The sequence below is a fragment of the Prunus mume genome, linkage group LG1 (assembly GCF_029339155.1).
Source record: "Prunus mume cultivar Tortuosa linkage group LG1, ASM2933915v1, whole genome shotgun sequence".
NCBI lineage: Eukaryota > Viridiplantae > Streptophyta > Magnoliopsida > Rosales > Rosaceae > Prunus > Prunus mume.
This window is the reverse complement of record NC_142698.1, coordinates 15,714,185-15,731,960: the sequence shown is the minus strand read 5'-3', so window position 1 is coordinate 15,731,960 and position 17,776 is coordinate 15,714,185. Positions and strand designations below refer to the sequence as shown.

Here is a 17,776-nt window from a genome sequence, read left to right as displayed (position 1 = left end):
GCAATACAGATTTGCCGTTTCTGTTATTGCGCGGTGGAGATGTATTGTCAGTAGTAGTACGAGTCCTTAGAGATGTTGAATCAGGGGGTTGAGTATTTGTTGGTTTAGGCATAATTCTCTCTAGATTAAATCAACATGTCATAATGTTTGGTCATTGAAAATGTTGTACTCATTTTGACTCTTTTGTGACTTTATACTATGATATATTTCATCAATAATTACTATCGCTTTTTCTCAACAAAAGTGAGTGATTCAAATATGACATTATTCATTTGGTATTGGCATTGGTGGTCCAAGTTGAGTAGTCATTAGTCAAAGATTTGGGAAATATTTTGATATGGATTAGAAGATTTGCTCATATCTGTATATGTCTTGTTGCACTCAAATTCGAATATTTCTCTACATAAATTAGAGTAGTTTAGAATAATGTTTTGATAAAGAGGGGATGGGGCAAAGGGTGATGGTGAGAGAGAGGGCAAGTATAAGGGGAGTTATGAAATAAATTTTAGTTGAGTGTATTTAAAGAAGGGTCCAATGAGATTACACAAATTTCAAAAGCAAAAAAATACAAAGGTTTTGTTTTTACTTTTATAGAGGGTTTGTTGAGCTGGATTATCACAGCGGTTGTGGTCCTCCTCCTTCTTCCTTGCTTGGCATTCAGGATTAAAATTTCAGGATTTCTTTTCTCCTAATGTAACCAAAAAAATAGAGGGTTTTAAGTAGAACCATCCTAAATAGGGTCAAAGAATGTAATTGAACAAAAAAATTGCTATTTTACTTTTGTGTAAATAACATGTAAAAGGGATTATATGATGATCCAAAAAATTATGAAATTGTAATAATAGCCAGTGACCTGGCCTGGGCCACAGTATTCATTTCAGTACCATGTGCTCTGTTAAACTGGGCCAATCTTGCACAAAAGAACCACCAAACCTGATCTCCGCCCATCATTTATCGATGTTGAGATCCAGAAAGTTGGAAGAAAACTAGTCTCATAAAAATCTGATTAAGCCCAAAGAAAAGTTGGGCCGACATTTTTGGGCTTGGGCTTGGGCTATGCTGTGTTACACTCTTTTCTTGTTTTGTTTGGGCTTGGGCTATGCTATATATCCAAATAGCATGCTATACCATACAATTTTTGGGGGGTAAGAAACACTAGTGAATAGCTAGGTAGGTATGTTTAGAGGTTCCGAGTCTAAGACCATATAAGAGCAAATCATGTGCCTGATTATTCCATCCCAACTAACCCTTTGGTTTTATTTAACTTTAACTCCAACCAATGACTTTTTTGGATTCACTATCATATCCATATCCATTGGCTAAATCCTCCTCACTCCACCGCTCTTGGACTTTTCTTGTGGGAGTGGAATGATTACATTAAAAATAGACAATTAAATTAATAATAAAACAAATTAGGTGATAATTGTAGCTAGAAAACAAAATTATCTTTATAAAATTAATCAGAAAAATAATGATCTAAAAAATAATTGGCCGGCGTTATTTTGTTAAGGCTAAACAAGTGCACGCTGATAACATTTTTTTTAAAATTATTTCTTTTCAACAGCACCTAACCGACAATGAGCAAGACGCACTCCCTCCAAAATTTGGCATTTGCTACCGTCTGAAACGAATTTTTAAACATTAAATTTGAAAATAAATTGAGAAAAAATTAACTATGTTTTCACTACCTGCTCACTCTCTCTCTCACTAGAGTCCCGACGATCATTTTCCGATGGCAGCGATCGCATTTGGCTGCTCCAGCTTTGCTTTACTTCGCGCCAAACAAAACGATGCCGCTCCGGAACCGCTTCTGTGCGCGCAGAACTTCAGCTTGTTGCGATTGAAGCAGAGCTTGAGAAGTTGTGCTTCGCCGGCGCGGTGGAGGAGCATCGGGGTCCCACGCGCCTCCGTGGAGGTGGTGGACGATCGACTTGTTGAGAGAGAAGAGAAGGAGAATGTTAGGGTTCTGAGAGTGGGGGTAATTTGTGGAGGTCCCTCGGCGGAGCGTGGAATTTCTCTCAACTCAGCTCGATCAGTTCTTGATCACATTCAGGTAAAGCTTTTCTTCACTATAGAGCTACACGTGGTTTCCTTCAATTTCCGTTTGGATTCCGAGAAAATAGTGGAAATAGATAGTAAGAAAATTGTTGTTTCTTTGAATTTTGAAACAGGGAGGTGATATACATGTGAATTGCTATTACATTGATTCTGACCTTAATGCGTTCGCAATATCCCCTGCTCAGGTTTGTATATCATGCATTGCTTTAAAAAAAAAATTGGACTTGTTTCTTTTCCTGCTTCTAAATTTTGCGCATTCACAGGTATACTCAAACACTCCTGCGGATTTTGATTTTAAACTTGCAAGGTAAGTTTTTGTATTTTGAAACTTCGGAATTTGCCGTCTCCTTCTCATAGGGACCAAATATGTTGAGCTGGCTAACTGTGAGTTTCTGCAGCCTTGCCCAAGGTTTCAAGTCTTTGTCCAACTTCGCCGAACACCTGGCTTCCTCTGTGGACATAGTGTTTCCAGTCATACATGGTAAATTTGGTGAAGATGGTGGCATTCAGGTGTACTATTGCATAACCTTTACTTCCACTGCAAGTTTGCAACACAAACAGACACTAATGGATTTATTTTCTATTTCTTCCTTTGGTATGTAATATTTCAACATATGATGTTTCAGGAGTTGCTGGAAAAGTATAACATTCCATTTGTTGGCACGGGATCAAGTGAGTGTTGCCAAGCATTCGACAAGGTACGAGATGACGAATTGGACAATGATTGTTACTTAAATATGTTTAAATTATTTTAATATATATAGAGAAAGAGTTAAAAAGAAAGAAGATGACAATAACTGTTTGTGCTTTTGAATTATGGCACAGTACAATGCCTCATTGGAGCTCAGCAGACAAGGATTCCTAACAGTACCAAGTTGTTTAATACAGGTACTATCTCAACTTAGTTGTCTATATTTATAAAATACGCGCTTTTGTCAAAATTTTCTTTATCTACATAATGAGGGATTAGCATCTGTACAATAATTTATGTAACTAAGTCATAATTTCCAACAATCTAGACTTCAGTAGGCTGCGTAACTTTTTCTCATGCATGATGGCATCATTAGTTGCACTTTTGAAGTTTGTTTCTGTCACTAATTGTGAGTATTGATATTGGTTCTTGAGGATACAGTAATTTGGATGGTTGTTTAAATTTTGTGAATTTTGGCGTTGATGTATTTGTTATTTTTAGTTTCTCTGACTCTAATGACTTATAGGGAAGTGAAGCAGATGAATCTGAACTGTCAAAGTGGTTTGCAAGAAATCAACTGGACCTTACGTCAGGGAAAGTTGTGGTAAGGCACATATTGAGTGCTGTAATGTAATCAAACCCAGAGTGTAATAGTGTTTTATTTGGTCTATTTATGATAATATAACATCTTTATTATCTTGTTCCAGGTAAAACCAACACGAGCAGGATCAAGCATTGGTGTTACGGTTGCATATGGCCTGGCTGATTCCCTTAGCAAGGCTAATGCAATTATTACAGAGGTAGTTTTCGTATTTCTTTGTTCCCTTTTTTTTCCTTAAACTCTCACTCTTCTAAATGTTTCATGAAAGTTTCAAGAGAGTTTTAACCATGTGCATGAACTTGGACCATGTTGGTTTGAATATGAATTTAGCTGGAAATAGAAGGTGCAATATCATATTCAAATATAGAGTAGAAAGCATTCACTGATAAAATTTGTTCTCTTTTTCATGTTTGATAGGGAATTGATTCCAGAGTCCTAGTTGAAATCTTTCTTGAAGGAGGGAGTGAGTTTACAGCAATTGTTCTTGATGTGGGATCTGGTTTAGATTGCCATCCTGTTGTATTAGTACCAAGTGAGGTATGAATGCTCCATTTCTGTGTTTGCTTTATGTCATTGTATTGCGAATAATTAGTTGGAATATAGAGGACATCATTATCACCTTGTAGGTATATTACACATATAATAGATATTGATTAATATTACTCCTTAAAATGACCAGGTGGAACTTCAATTCCATGGCAGTGTTGATGTTACGGAGAAGGATGCAATTTTTAACTACCGGAGGAAATACCTTCCAACACAGCAGGTAGACCAGTTTTTGACCTTACAGAATCACATACATCTGTGTTATTTTATATGTCCACATTTTTCTGTCTATTTGAAAGGGTTCATAAAATGTTTATTATTTGACTTCTGGTGCGTGATGTGTAATAAATTTCTTGTGTCATCTTTCTGATTTTTAGTCTATGCATGCCAAACAGGTTGCCTATCACACTCCACCTCGTTTTCCTATTGATGTCATTGACAGTATTCAAGAAGGAGCATCTCGGTTATTCCAAAAGCTTGGCCTCCGTGACTTTGCTCGAATTGATGGATGGTTTCTGCCTCAATCTATTCATGTAACATCATCGTCAGATAGCAAATTCGGAAGGACTGAGATGGGTACAATATTATTTACTGACATTAACCTGGTAAGAAGGCTGTCTAATAGTCTCAATGATATTTATTCTAGGTGTTGATTCTTCTTAGATATTCATATTATCTTTATTTCATTCATCAGATTAGTGGGATGGAGCAGACCAGCTTTTTGTTTCAACAAGCCTCGAAGGTGCTTCTAATTTTAATTGTGTTTAAATGGAAGTCGTTATAGATTCTTTATGGTGTGAAGGATTGTTGTTTTTTAGCATCTTAGTATTTTACATTAATCACTACAATAGCAGCTTTAGCATTGTTGTATGGAAAATCTTAAGCATGCCTTTAAGAATGACTTACAGAGTTCAGGCAGCAAATGACAAATCATGAAAAGCTGTTGTGCATGACATCTCCCCTCGCCTGCCATTTCTTTTTTTCCATTCTCTCAGTACTTGTTACATTTTGGTGCCACTAACTTGCTTGAAGAACCTGCTTTTCTGATCCAGGTTGGTTTTTCTCATTCAAATATTCTCCGGAGCATAATTCGTCATGCTTGTGTGCGGTATCCGAATCTTGCATCCTTTGGCAGTGTATCAGATTATGCACCTAGAAGATCAAAAACCTCACTGCTTAATGAAGCAGTTCATAATTGCAAAGGCACTCACAAAGTTTTTGTTATTTTTGGAGGAGATTCATCAGAGAGGCAAGTATCTCTTATCAGCGGAACAAATGTTTGGCTCAACTTGCAAGCTTTTGATGATGTAAGTGTCCAATTCATGGGGCATGTAGTTTTTTGAGTGTACAATATGCTTTATGGTTTGGAAGTGTGAAATGTTCAGAATGGGGACATTGGTTAAATTTTCAAGAAGCTACATAGAAATTTTCAGGGAGACAATCCTATTTTGAAAATTTTCAAGACGATGAATGTATAAGCATATGAGTTAGCTATTTTTATAAGCTTTTACAGTCATTTAAAATCTGAACATCTGTTAATGTTTTTCATCTAGAAGAGGAACGTCTCATCAAAGCTTTGATTCTGTGTTCGAAGAATTTTAGTGGATCCTTTCAACTTCTCCTGAGACTATCTTCAGTAGTTGATCAATGATTTAGTTCACTCTGTAGATAACTATATTGTCATTAGAAGTATTCTTTATTTGATCAAAGTGCATGATAGTTATGACTTTATCTGACATTGACAATCTTGTTGGCTACAGCTCGAAGTAATTCCATGTTTGCTTGCCCCCACAACTGGAGATTCATCTAACGAAGTTGATGTGAGTTCCAGAACAGTTTGGTCTTTACCGTAAGTCTCTCTCTCTCTCTCTCTCTCTCTCTCTCTCTCTCTCTCTCTCTCTCTCTCTCTCTCTCTCTCTCTCTCTCTCTAGGTGGGGCAGAAGTGAAGATCACTTCTTTTTGTTAGTGTAAGTTATACGTATCATTTTATTTGCGCTTCCACTTCTCTTATTGAAGTTATACTCATTTATTAGAATTACTACCAGAAATGAAAATTGGTGTAGAACATTAGAAGTCTTGTTTGCCCCTCGAAGTGATACTTCAGCAAACCTGTGAACACTTTTGGCAACTTTTATTTTCTTATGATATATATAAGCTAGTTAATTCTCCATCTTCCTTGACATGCATATTATGTTATAAAAGATCTACCGGAATCCTGAGTTATTAATTGCCATTTCATTTGCTATGTACTTAAATACCTTGAAACCAAGATATCTACCAATGCAGTTTAAAAGAGCATTAAAATGTTTTAGGGTGACAATGAAACTTCAGTGCAGTCCAAGTCCTTAACTAAAGCATATGGGTGTTGTAGACAGGGCCCTCTTCCTCTAAACACTCTTTCTTCATACAATTTAATTAGGTTTCTTCATGAACAGTTATTCTCTTGTGCTAAGACACACCACAGAAGAAGTTCTTGATGCATGCACAGAGGCAACTGAACCTGACCGAGTTGCACTTACATCTCACTTAAGGAACAGAGTTGTTCAAAATCTCATGGAAGGCTTGAAGAAACATTCCTGGTTTACGGGTTTTGATATTACTGATGAACCACCTGTAAAATTAACAGTTGAACAGTGGATCAAGCTAGCCAAGGAAGCTCAGGCTACAGTTTTTCTTGCAGGTTTTCTTTGTCAACCATTATCTGCTAGTGATAGATTGTTAATATTTTATTTTCTTCATTATATCAGTACAATATAACATAATTACTAATGTCTGAGAGATCTTCTGGGTGTTTTAAAAAGAATTTCACTTGTATTGGTTGTGGGAAAATATAGTCCAAATGGAGTGTTGATTTTATGAACCATCTTTGCTGAAACAGAAGTTCAGAGAGAGAGAGAGAGAGAGATGCAGATGATAATGTGCATAGCTAGGAAGGAATATGTGGACACTAAGTTGACACTGACTTTTAAATTAGTTTAAAATCGTAGATTCATAGGGTTCTGATTCTGTTATTTAGGGACTTGGGCAAGAAGAATTTGTAGGTTCTTTAGCTGCTAACAGAATAGTATCAAGTGGTTCTCTCATAGTAGTAGACACAGCCTTAACTCCGAAGCCTTGGTGGATATGACTTCTAATTGATTTTATTGGTTTTCATTTTTGTAAGTCACTATTTTTGTGAACATAATTGGTAAGAATCAAGAACAACTTATAAGAGTGTGACTAGGCTCCATGCAACTGTGCTTAGAGATCAGAAGATTCAAAAAATAAAAGATTTAAAGTACTTACGAGGTTTTATCTAATGCTATTCATATTTCATAGTACATGGAGGCATTGGTGAAGATGGCACACTTCAATCTTTGTTGGAAGCTGAAGGGATTCCACATACAGGTTTTTTCTAATCAATACTCAGTTTAGGAAGATATTGTTGTCTTGTTTTTGTTGTTGACCTTTTTTCTTATTGGTTAAGTAAAGGTCCTGGAGTGATGGCTTCAAAGATTTGTATGGACAAACTTGCAACATCTCTTGCTCTGAAACATGTATGCTAATTAATTCATATGTATATGTCCAAGAAGATGAATTAGGTTTTGTTGTTATCATTTGTGCTTTATATGACCCACATATTTTGCTAGTTAACGAAGTATTGTGATCTCTTATAATGAACAGCTGTCGGACTTAGGAGTTCTTACTATAAACAAAGATTTGAGGAGAAAAGAGGATCTCCTTAGTATGCGAATAGGAAATGTATGGCATGATTTGATCTCAAAGCTTCAGTGTGAAACAATATGTGTTAAACCAGCAAGAGATGGATGCTCAACTGGGGTAGCAAGGTTATGGTAGGTTAATCCTTGGTGTACTTTTTTTTTTCATGTTCTGTTCAATGGTAGTGAATAGTTATACTAGGAAGCTCTTATGGCACTTCGTTTGTGCATGCAGCTGCGTCGGAGACCTTTCAGTCTATGTAAAAGCATTGGAAGACTGTGTTCTCCGGATTCCTCCTAATAGTTTGTCAAAGGTATGGAATGGTTTAATTGCAGATTTCTCTGTATGGCCTTCATTTATCCATTGTACAGAAAACTAATATACCACCTTTAAGTTTTGATCTTGGTTTTTGATGTAGGCTCATGGAACCATTGAGATGCCAAACCCCCCTCCAGAGCTCTTAATCTTTGAACCTTTTATCAATACTGATAATATAATTGTATCTAGAAATGAAAATGGACATCAGATCTTGTGGAGTGGACAGAGTAGATGGGTTGAAATAACTGTTGGCGTTATTGGGAAACAAGGATCAATGCGTTCGTTGAGTCCTAGCATCACTGTCCGGGAGAGTGGTGACATTTTATCTCTTGAGGAGAAATTTCAAGGTAAGCTTTTGTTAAATGTTTTATTGTTCATTTGTTTACAGGTTCGGTTTTTTACTTAAGTTTCCTGCTGACATATCATTAATAACAATTCACTTGCTTTTGCAGGTGGGACTGGCATCAATCTCACTCCACCTCCATCATCAATTATTAGGTTTGTCAAGAACCTTTATTTTGAGGAAAGGATGGATCTGTTTATTAAGAGTATTGTTTAGTGAGGAATGATTTTGTAATTTTATGGTTTTCCCTTTCTTGTGTTTGACTTCAAAGATATTTTCCTTTTTGTGCTTTGTATGTTTGAATCATATTGTTCTAATGTCTTTTTCCCCTCCTTAAATCAGCAACGAGGCCTTGCAGAGATGTAAGCGACGTATTGAAATAATTGCAAACACTCTTGAATTGGAGGGATTTTCCCGAATTGATGCATTTGTCAATGTAGATAGTGGCGAGGTATGATGTTTATGGACATTTTCCTTTATATCTTTTTTTCTTTGCCTAACTGATTGGAGTTTGGACGACTCCAAAAAAAAGTGTGGATATATTTTATTAGTCATCTCATTTTCACTCTGTTATCAATTTCATTTTCCAAAGGTCTTGATCATAGAGGTCAATACAGTGCCCGGAATGACGCCTTCCACTGTCCTTATTCATCAGGTATTTCCACTCAAACTTTTTCTATTGGGGGTAGAGAATTACTTCGCATCCAATAATAATTGTTTTGAATTTGCAATTGGAAATTCAACCGGCACATTTTGCTTTTGCATTTTATTAGAAAAAAACATGTAATATTATGCAAATAAAAACTCTTACCGGCAAGCCAAAGAATTTGCTATCTCAAACAAATAAAAACTTTTTTAGAATGAGCATATTGATTTATTTTTGATAGAGCACACAAATGCCAACAACAAAGAGATCCTCACGGACAGGAAGTAGCAACTGCTAACTGGTTAGACCTTTTGTTGTGCATTTTCAGGCACTAGCAGAGGAACCACCCATGTACCCTCACCAGTTTTTCCGTACACTGCTTGATTTGGCATTAGAGAGGAACATCTGAGCTCTCAGAATACTATTGTCAATATCTCCATTGTTTTCCTCTGTAAACTCCTTTGTAGGGGGGCGCCACTCTCAACTTGTGAGCTTGTTAGAAACAGAAAGCATATGTATTTGTTCAGTTTGTAATTTATGTGGCAAGCAGATTACCTTAAAATGTTTGTAATGTTGCTGTAAATGTAAGGTCAAAACAAACTCAGATCAAGGCAAAAGCACCACAATTTCACTACCAGGCAAAGCCTCAATTTCTTTTTTTTCAGGACCCAAAATAATTAAAAAATTAAATTGGTATAAATATCAGGTCACTTGTTCAGTGACGTGGCAGTTAAGCGGCCGACCACCCAAAAACTTTGGGTTGAAAAAAGTCGGAGTTTCTTTTGAGCTCGTGAAGCTTTTCTGATCTTTGTGTGGGTCCCGTGCGGTACCAAATTGACGTGGCCCCGACGTGTGCGCGGGAGTACCGTTTTGAATCTTTACTGCATTAAGAATTGAATTATTTTATTTTCTTCTTTGTAAAGAAAAATAGTGATATAGCTTTTGCAAACCTTTTTCGTTTTTGCTTTTTGTCTGTTTGCTTTTTCCAGTCTGACAAATATTCTTCTGTTCCGGCCGGAGGACATATGTCACTGGCTGAAGACCGGTAATTGGGAAAGAATTGGTGACGGCAAACAAGAAAAATGAAGTAATGTTCACATGTGAACCTCTCTGATTATTTGCTCACCATCCATAGCTCTCTTCTCTTATCACAGAAGTACAGAAACTCAGTTTCAGAAAATTGTAAGTAAATCTTGGACTGCTTTCTTTCTTTCATATTTATTGTGTGAATTGTGATAGTTTTGAATTGCTTGTTTGAGAACTAAATGCCTTCTCTCCTGTGAGCGTGGACCATAAATATCTTAGAACCGTTGTGTACTTAAGAGCCTCAAGTCTTTCTGTTTTTGAATGGTTGGGTTTTCATTCCACAGATGTCTGTTGGCAAGTACGTACTTAATTAGGATTTTGGTTACTTACTAGTTTATTTAGTCCTACTGTAATTGAGGATTATTTCCTATTTTATCTAGGTTAATACATCTTTGTACTTCTTTATAAATGGAGAAGAATACATATTTGAAATATCTGAATATGTTGGAAAATTCCCATATACTTTATTTTGACAATGTCTGCTTTAGAATTTTGTGTATAGCAATTCAACTTCCATGGTGAATGAAACTTTAGTTTGCAATCCTTTTCTTCACAAGTTGGAACAGGATTTCAGAAAAATGATTTCACCCTCTCTCTCTGTGTTTCCTTGTTTTGAATTTTTTGGGACTCTGGCTTTGATCATCTAATGTAATTGATTAGGTTATTGATCATGAACATGTAAAAGGTGAAGAGCTACAGTATGGTTCAGCATTCTGAACTTCAGTAATAACTAATGAGCATGCTGGTGTAAACCGTGGGCGTTCTGTTGGTACTTTTTGAGTTTCAAACTTCTCGAATTGTATGAATTTCAGTTTTGCTTGCAAAGTGACTCCGGCTATGGTGGTAGCATGACCGAGATTGATAAAAGAACTTGAGGTGCTACTAAAATGGTTACAGGGCTAATGACAACAATGTGCTTTATATTTCGACATCACAAGAGGGACGGCTTACTTAGCGATGAAAATCACAGAAGAGATGAAATCTCAGGATCTGTACCTTCTTCAAAAAGCCAAGGTTTGCGAGAATGTTTCAATGGGATTCTTGCTCAGAAGATTGATTGGGCATCCATGAGTAAAATCTTCAAAAAGTGGATCAAGAACCCTCTGAATATGGCCATCCTTTTATGGATAAGTTGTGTTGCCGTCTCAGGAGCAATCCTATTTCTTGTGATGACGGGAATGTTAAACAGCGTCCTGCCTGAGAAGTCAGAGAGAAATGCCTGGTTTGAGATCAACAATCAAATCCTCAATGCTCTCTTTACTCTTATGGCTCTTTACCAACACCCAAAGAGGATCTACCACCTTGTACTTCTGTTGAGATGGAAGCCAAAGGATGTCTCATTGCTTAGAAAAATGTACTCTAAGAATGGTACTTACAAACCCCATGAATGGGCACACATTATGGTGGTAATTTTTTTACTCCATTTGAATTGCTTTGCTCAGTATGCCTTGTGTGGGCTTAACTTGGGATACAAAAGATCTGAGCGACCTGCTGTTGGTGTCGGTGTCTGTCTTTCAGTTGCAATTGCTGCCCCTGCAATAGCAGGTGTGTACTGCATTGTTAGTCCCCTCGGGAAGGAGTATGAAGTTGATCATGAAGCGCAGGATCATATTCTCACTAATGGCACAAGCCGGTCCAGCCACTCGATGATGAAGTCATTCAAGAGGACATTTTCATTTGCATCTAGAGATGGCCAAAGGATTTCTGAGTATGCACCTCAATGGAGAGGGGGTTTATTTGATTTTCAGGATGATATTGCTATATCTTATTTATCTCTTTTCTGCAGCTTTTGTGTTTTTGGGTGGAACATGGAGAGGCTTGGGTTTGGTAACATGTATGTTCATATTGTAACTTTTATCCTCTTCTGCACAGCCCCATTTTGGATCCTCAGTTTGGCTGCCTTCCAAATTGAGAATGAAATTGCCAGGGAAGCTTTGGGTTTAACTGGCATTGTCCTTTGTATGTTTGGTTTGCTGTACGGCGGCTTCTGGAGAATTCAAATGAGGAAGAGATTCAACATGCCAGCAAATGACTTATGCTGTGGAAAGCCTGCAGTTACAGATTGTGCGCAATGGCTTTTCTGTTGCTGGTGCTCACTTGCTCAGGAAGTAAGGACAGCCGATTTCTATGACATAGTGGAAGATAAGTTCTGCGGGAAGCAAATGAGTGAGCATGGCAAGCCTGCGCTATCACCCTTACCGCGTGAAAGTGGAATTACTGAATATAGATTTGATCAAACTTCTCTACTTTCGAAGAAGCCTACAAGTCCAAGCAGACTTCAACAAGATTACCATAGTCAAGATAGACAGCTCCCCAAGGTGAAAGAGGAATCTACAATGGAGCCCCCTGTACCATTGATTTTGCAGAGGGAAGAGAATATCCAACCAAAGACACAAAAAGGAAGGAATTATTAGCGAAGTTCTGGAAAGACTACAGGAACTATTATGTGATTTTGATAAACTCATTGTCTTTGGCATCTTTATATGTAGTATGTTGAAATGAAATATAAGCTTATATTACACTTCAAATACATGCATATTGGAAAATTTTGATTCTCTATGTCTTTGCTAGAATTTTTGGGCAGAGCTAGCCCACAAAGGTAAAGCTCATGGTTCAATGCAATGCAGCAATGGTATTGAATTAAGTCATCTGATACCAATTTGACCACACAAAATGTGCTTGCATAGAGCTAAAACCACAATGATTTTGGTCAAAAAATCCAGCCCCAAAAATAAGTTATAGACCAACTGAAACTGAAGTAATTGATTGTGAGATTCAGTGGTGGTGGCTATGTAGCCTATTCTGCATTAAACGGAACTTGTAAACTAAGAAATCAACAATCCATCAAACAATTAAATAAGTGGTCAAGGGTTTATCTTTATTAGTAGTTCCATTTTATTTGACAGACAACAGCAGTTCCATTTTCTTAACACATCACAGAAGACCAGAGATGTCTATCATGCATTGTTCAAATTCAAAGCTTCAACCCACAAGTACCCTTCATTTTATTTTCTCAAAATTTATTATTATTATTTTTTCTTGCTAATCAACAAGTTGTCTGGAGCTCTTTAAGCACCAAACCACCCACATCTAAATAGCAAGCAGAATGCTTGGCAAGGAGCGGTGGAACAGGTCTCTTGGCATGCTCTGCCACACAATGAAGTTCTCCCAGCCCTGCGGCTTCAGATCCCTGACAGTGAGCCACGTGTTGAAATACTCCCTGAAATGGGTGATGAGGCCTTCTTTGAGGGTCCACACATGCACCCAATAGGCCTTTGCGCCTTCCCATCCCTCAACAATCACACAGTCACCAACCTCTGTGATGCTTCTTGGCTCGAACCTGAAGTCTGTGTGGCTTGCCTCCCCTGTAAGCACACGCATCATGTGCTGGCTCTGTGGAGGGCCATGGAACCACCATTCGAGGTCACTTGCAAGAGGCTTTGCTACTGCTTCTGTGTGGCCTTGGGCCAGTGCCTTGTACAGGGCTTCCACTATTGCATTGTTCTGCATTTTTCTGGCTTGTGCAGGGCTTCCTCCTTATTAGGTCTGAGGGAGACAAGGGAGAAGTTAACTAGCAATATTTGGCTTGCCCTTTGGATGCATAGGAATGTGGCTAGGTGTTTTTATAACAAAATTGAGAGCCTAAAATTTCATGGCTTGAGAATAATAGAAAAATATTGGTTCTTGCACAAATCATAGTGTGACACGTACTCAAAACCTTTTTCCATAGTTATTTTAATAGATTATTTCTGTATATATGTGTGTGTGTGTGTGTGAGAGATTTGCGAGAGCAAGAGGAATGACTATTTACACGTAAGAAACCAGCAGTGTTTTCAAGAATATACTTCCCTCGTGGGCACATGTGAGTTAGGCTAATTGGCTAAGGCAGTGTGCTAATCCCCTTACACCTAAATTTAAGTCCGCTTCTTTATAATTTAGATTAATTTAGAGTAATTTAGACTATAACTTATATTTGAAAAAACGAATATGCTACTCTAGTGATAGATGCTTTCATGACATGGAGATGGTCAGGATTTGCTCCAACCGCTAGATGTATTCACTGTTTAATATGACTACATGAAGTATTCTTCTTTCGGCTCATAAATAATTAATGTATCAACAGGAAAAGCATGCACTTTGGTCAGATTAGATATTTGAATAGATGTATTAAATAATCATAAAGCTCTAAGCTTTCCTGGGGACAAACGACAGGGGCTATTGTAGGTATGGAAGTTGCCGATGAACACTAAACCTACCATGGCTTGAATCTAAAAAGTTGGGTTATGTCACTTTACTTGTGCATCATCCTAGAACAATTTTATTTTTATTTTCTTGGTATCTTTGTGCTAAAATTGACCCCTTTGAACTCTCATATCTGGATTCTTTCGAATTTGTCATACTCAACCGACTTAATTAATCCAACATCTTCCAAAAACTTGGAAAATCATAAAACATGGACAAAATGATTTCATAGTGAAAGCTAGGATAGGAGGATTTGTGTCGAATATTTGATTAATCTTAATAGGACCTATTTGACTGTTTGTTCGAGAGAAACTCAAACTAATCTGACATGTTTATTTTTAGTCATATTTCATATATCTTATGAACTAGAAAACTTGGTATTAGGATGCTCTTATTTCTAAACTAAATATATTATTCACAAAATAAACACCATATGGTATATAAGTCTTCACAAAATATGACTTGAATTTTCATAACATAACGAAAATTCTCACCCTAACTAGCATATTTTAAAAGAAAAGAAAAATATAGTGGGGGAAAAAAGAACATAAGGATTGAGATTTTCCCACAAACCCGCATAAGAAGTTGTTGATTAATGTTTGTATGCATGGGATATACTGTTCACAATTTAACATATGTGGTGATGATAGTATAATATATATATATATATATATATATATTGTTATGTAGACGTTATGTATTTTCTATTACTCTTTTATGCTTTTCTTTCTGTTCATAATAACGTGTGGACGTAGGCATAGGAAAATAACTATGTGTATATATAATATATAATATAACATATTTATTATCTACAATTGTCTCCTTTTTCCTTTCTTTATAGATGAAAATGAAGGTAGCCAAAAACAGCTCCATGACACATCAATAGTACTGAACATCCCTCTCCTAGAGTGTAAAAGAAGTCATCGAAGATTGCATGTAGCTGATTTAAAAAATTCCTCCCTTGCAATTTGCCTAAGTTGTCTTGAAAATGAATCATTTGTTGTCTTTTCACGAGAAATAAAACGAAACAGTGCCTACGCATAATACTATAATAGAAAGAAAAGATGGAGGGAGACTTCTGTAATTTAGAAAGTTAAAATGGTAAACTAGTTGACGGTGGCGGCTCAGGAGATGCCAAGCTGTATGAGTCCGTCCGACCGCTTTGACTCTATTGTCGTCGTTTTTTAAGGAAACTATTAACCGGTGAAGGTAGAAACGCCGTCACTTTCAGCGCGAAATGTCATTGAAATTCCCCAAATCTGTCTCAATTTTCTTGGCTGGCCTAACCCTTCAATAATGGAGTTGTGTGTTTTCTTTTTCTTCCATGCAGTCCCACTCCCCACCCACCTACTCTATGCTGGCAAATATTGCATGATCTTATGCAATTTGGTAATTAATTTGTGTTCAAAAACAAAATTAAGGTCAACTTGGTGAATTAGGAGGAGTCATGCTATTTTTCACTTTTCCAAAAATATGTGAAACGTTAACACAGTTTTCCATTCTATTTACTTTATATATATACAAACGATATTAGAGAAGATGGATTCAAATACAGAACTTCGAGTGCAAGGCTTAACCACTCGAGCTACAAGTGAAGCTAACCGACATAAATTTTGCAGCTAGCTAGCACAACCCATGAATTAAATCCTGTGAATTTTATAGCCCCATATACGGAGGGGAGCCCTCTGTTTCTTCATTTTTAGATCAAACCTAACCCTAACTTAAGAAAAACAAAAATGTGACAATGATATTGAGTGGCCAAACATTTATGAAGACCAGTTGGATCCAACCCAGATCCCCTCGTGCACAAGAGGATAGAGATTCTTGTAATTTAATCCGATTGAAGCCCACATAACCAGAATTATTGAATGTGCAATGAATTGAGAAACTCATATGGATAGGAACTATACTGAACCAACCACGCATTATTGTTTTTTTCATTAATGTCTTCGATCCACCACTTCTCATTTTCTAGATTCTAGAATCTTTCTGTCTGACTGATCATAGAATGTTTGGAAAAGTCGCTTAAATGGATTTGCATTGATTGTCTTTTTATCGTATTTTTTGCATCTGCAATATAATCCACACGAACTTCTCATCCACGAAATCTATGTTATCTGATCTTCTTGACAGGTAGGAGGAGGTCCATTTTTTATGTTTGGTATTTGACATCTCCCTTGGAGATGCTCTTATTAAACTTAATTAAATCCGCATTCAAATCTGGGAGACTTAATTAGGCTACAAAAGTTGGGCATCATGTTATGGGCATCTTTGGATCAAATAATTAGGCTGAAAAACTAATTATCTTAAAAGTGGACATTGAACAGAAGTTTACGATACCTAAAATGTGTATCACGCTGCTTAACTTAACTTAAATGTGGTTTTAGGCTTTTGTGTTTGTCGAATGATTAATGTGTCATTATGGTTTTTGATGGGTTTAAGTTTCTTGTCTCAATCATTAATCCACATTAAGGTTAATGTCTTGTTGACTATTATTATTCTCTTCCACATGAATGGAAATTTGTACTATTTCTGTGTGTGGTAGAGTTTTAGCAAAATTATAGATGGGCCAACTAGGTTGCTAAAACCATGTGGTGCATGTTTCTTAGACTTGGCTCTTCAGAATTTTGTTATTAGGCTGAGATCTTGGTATGTGGTACCCCAACAATCAACATTGAGATAAGGTACTTTCGAAACTATTAAAGGATGATTGATTGATTGATTGGGATCCAATGTGAGTTAGAATTCTTCTAGCTTCAATCGCGCTCAAGCACATGTGAGTGAAATATGACGATTTATGCATTGTGAATTTTACGTAAATTAACAATTAATAAGCATCAAAATGCGTGTGAGCTAACGTCAATTGCTCACACACATAAGTGAAACCTTACCATTGATGCATTGTGAACTATGTTGAAGAATGAGTCATACATCGGAAACTTGATTAAACAAAATACAATATATAATGAATGGTTTTACTATTAATATCACCAAGGCCTATCACACATACTGGCTATGTAGGTAGTTAAGTTTGGAACAATATTGGCGTTGTTAGTAGTAGGCCGTTGGCCCGTCTCTTTGAATTTAACAAACAAAACATGTATCAACCTATTAGAAATTAACTACGTGCGAGGTTTAGAGCATTTCCAGCAAAGGATGGTTGGGGGGGAACCCAAAATGGTGTTTCCAGCAACAAAAATATGCTAGGGCAAGGTGTGGGCCCTAACAACCTGGGCTAGCCCTTAGGAAGTTTGGCCTGAGCAGCAAAACGAGTTTTGGGTGACGTCACGACAACGTCGGTAAGGTTTAAATTTTTTAAAGTTGCACGCACCACGTTAAAAAAATTGACACGCCCTGATGACCCCTCAGCGAGTCTATTCCACGTGGCGGTAAATGTCCGATCCACTTTTCCCGAAATCCAACGAGCCATTTTTTCGCCAATAAAAAAATTTGAAACTCCCCAACGGCTCTCTTCCACGTGGCTCCTTCGGACGCTCCGATTCCCTTTTCCAGCAATCCAACTGCAGCCAATATTTTCCCAAATAA

General features: G+C 37.0%; 3 protein-coding genes across 4 annotated transcripts; 2 read left to right on the top strand and 1 right to left on the bottom strand.

Moving 5' to 3' along the window:
* Positions 1-1,563: 1,563 nt before the first annotated feature.
* On the top strand, positions 1,564-9,539 carry LOC103342923 (D-alanine-D-alanine ligase family). Its single transcript, XM_008246589.2, has 24 exons — positions 1,564-2,053; positions 2,172-2,243; positions 2,322-2,365; positions 2,457-2,568; positions 2,685-2,756; positions 2,884-2,946; positions 3,276-3,353; positions 3,457-3,549; positions 3,768-3,887; positions 4,030-4,116; positions 4,292-4,501; positions 4,591-4,638; positions 4,949-5,203; positions 5,657-5,745; positions 6,332-6,576; positions 7,215-7,283; positions 7,368-7,432; positions 7,560-7,729; positions 7,830-7,908; positions 8,014-8,260; positions 8,366-8,411; positions 8,599-8,707; positions 8,849-8,911; positions 9,231-9,539. The coding sequence occupies exons 1-24, from the start codon at positions 1,733-1,735 to the stop codon at positions 9,309-9,311; spliced, it is 2,838 nt and encodes a 945-aa protein (XP_008244811.2). The 5' UTR covers positions 1,564-1,732; the 3' UTR covers positions 9,312-9,539.
* A 280-nt stretch (positions 9,540-9,819) lies between these two features.
* Positions 9,820-12,540, top strand: LOC103342924 (uncharacterized). Of its 2 annotated transcripts, none has more exons than XM_089049881.1 (2): positions 9,820-10,084; positions 10,649-12,540. In XM_089049881.1, exon 2 carries the CDS (start codon positions 10,876-10,878, stop codon positions 12,400-12,402), a length of 1,527 nt encoding a protein of 508 aa, XP_088906007.1. In that variant the 5' UTR covers positions 9,820-10,084; positions 10,649-10,875; the 3' UTR covers positions 12,403-12,540. The 2 variants fall into 2 exon arrangements, with proteins under 2 accessions (XP_088906007.1, XP_008244812.2); XM_008246590.3 differs by having other exon boundaries at positions 9,945-10,084; positions 10,801-12,540.
* Positions 12,541-12,969: 429 nt separating this feature from the next.
* LOC103342925 (wound-induced protein 1-like) lies at positions 12,970-13,596 on the bottom strand. Its single transcript, XM_089049890.1, has one exon. The coding sequence runs from the start codon at positions 13,496-13,498 to the stop codon at positions 13,079-13,081; it is 420 nt and encodes a 139-aa protein (XP_088906016.1). The 5' UTR covers positions 13,499-13,596; the 3' UTR covers positions 12,970-13,078.
* Positions 13,597-17,776: the final 4,180 nt, after the last annotated feature.

Excerpts from the sequence above, each read along its gene's own strand:
- LOC103342923 (XM_008246589.2), top strand. The coding sequence starts at position 1,733 with ATGGCAGCGATCGCATTTGGCTGCTCCAGCTTTGCTTTACTTCGCGCC. Across the intron at positions 4,502-4,590 it reads TATTTACTGACATTAACCTG|ATTAGTGGGATGGAGCAGAC; the intron begins GTAAGAAGGCTG and ends TTCATTCATCAG. Across the intron at positions 8,412-8,598 it reads CCTCCATCATCAATTATTAG|CAACGAGGCCTTGCAGAGAT; the intron begins GTTTGTCAAGAA and ends TCCTTAAATCAG.
- LOC103342924 (XM_089049881.1), top strand. The coding sequence starts at position 10,876 with ATGGTTACAGGGCTAATGACAACAATGTGCTTTATATTTCGACATCAC.
- LOC103342925 (XM_089049890.1), bottom strand. The coding sequence starts at position 13,498 with ATGCAGAACAATGCAATAGTGGAAGCCCTGTACAAGGCACTGGCCCAA.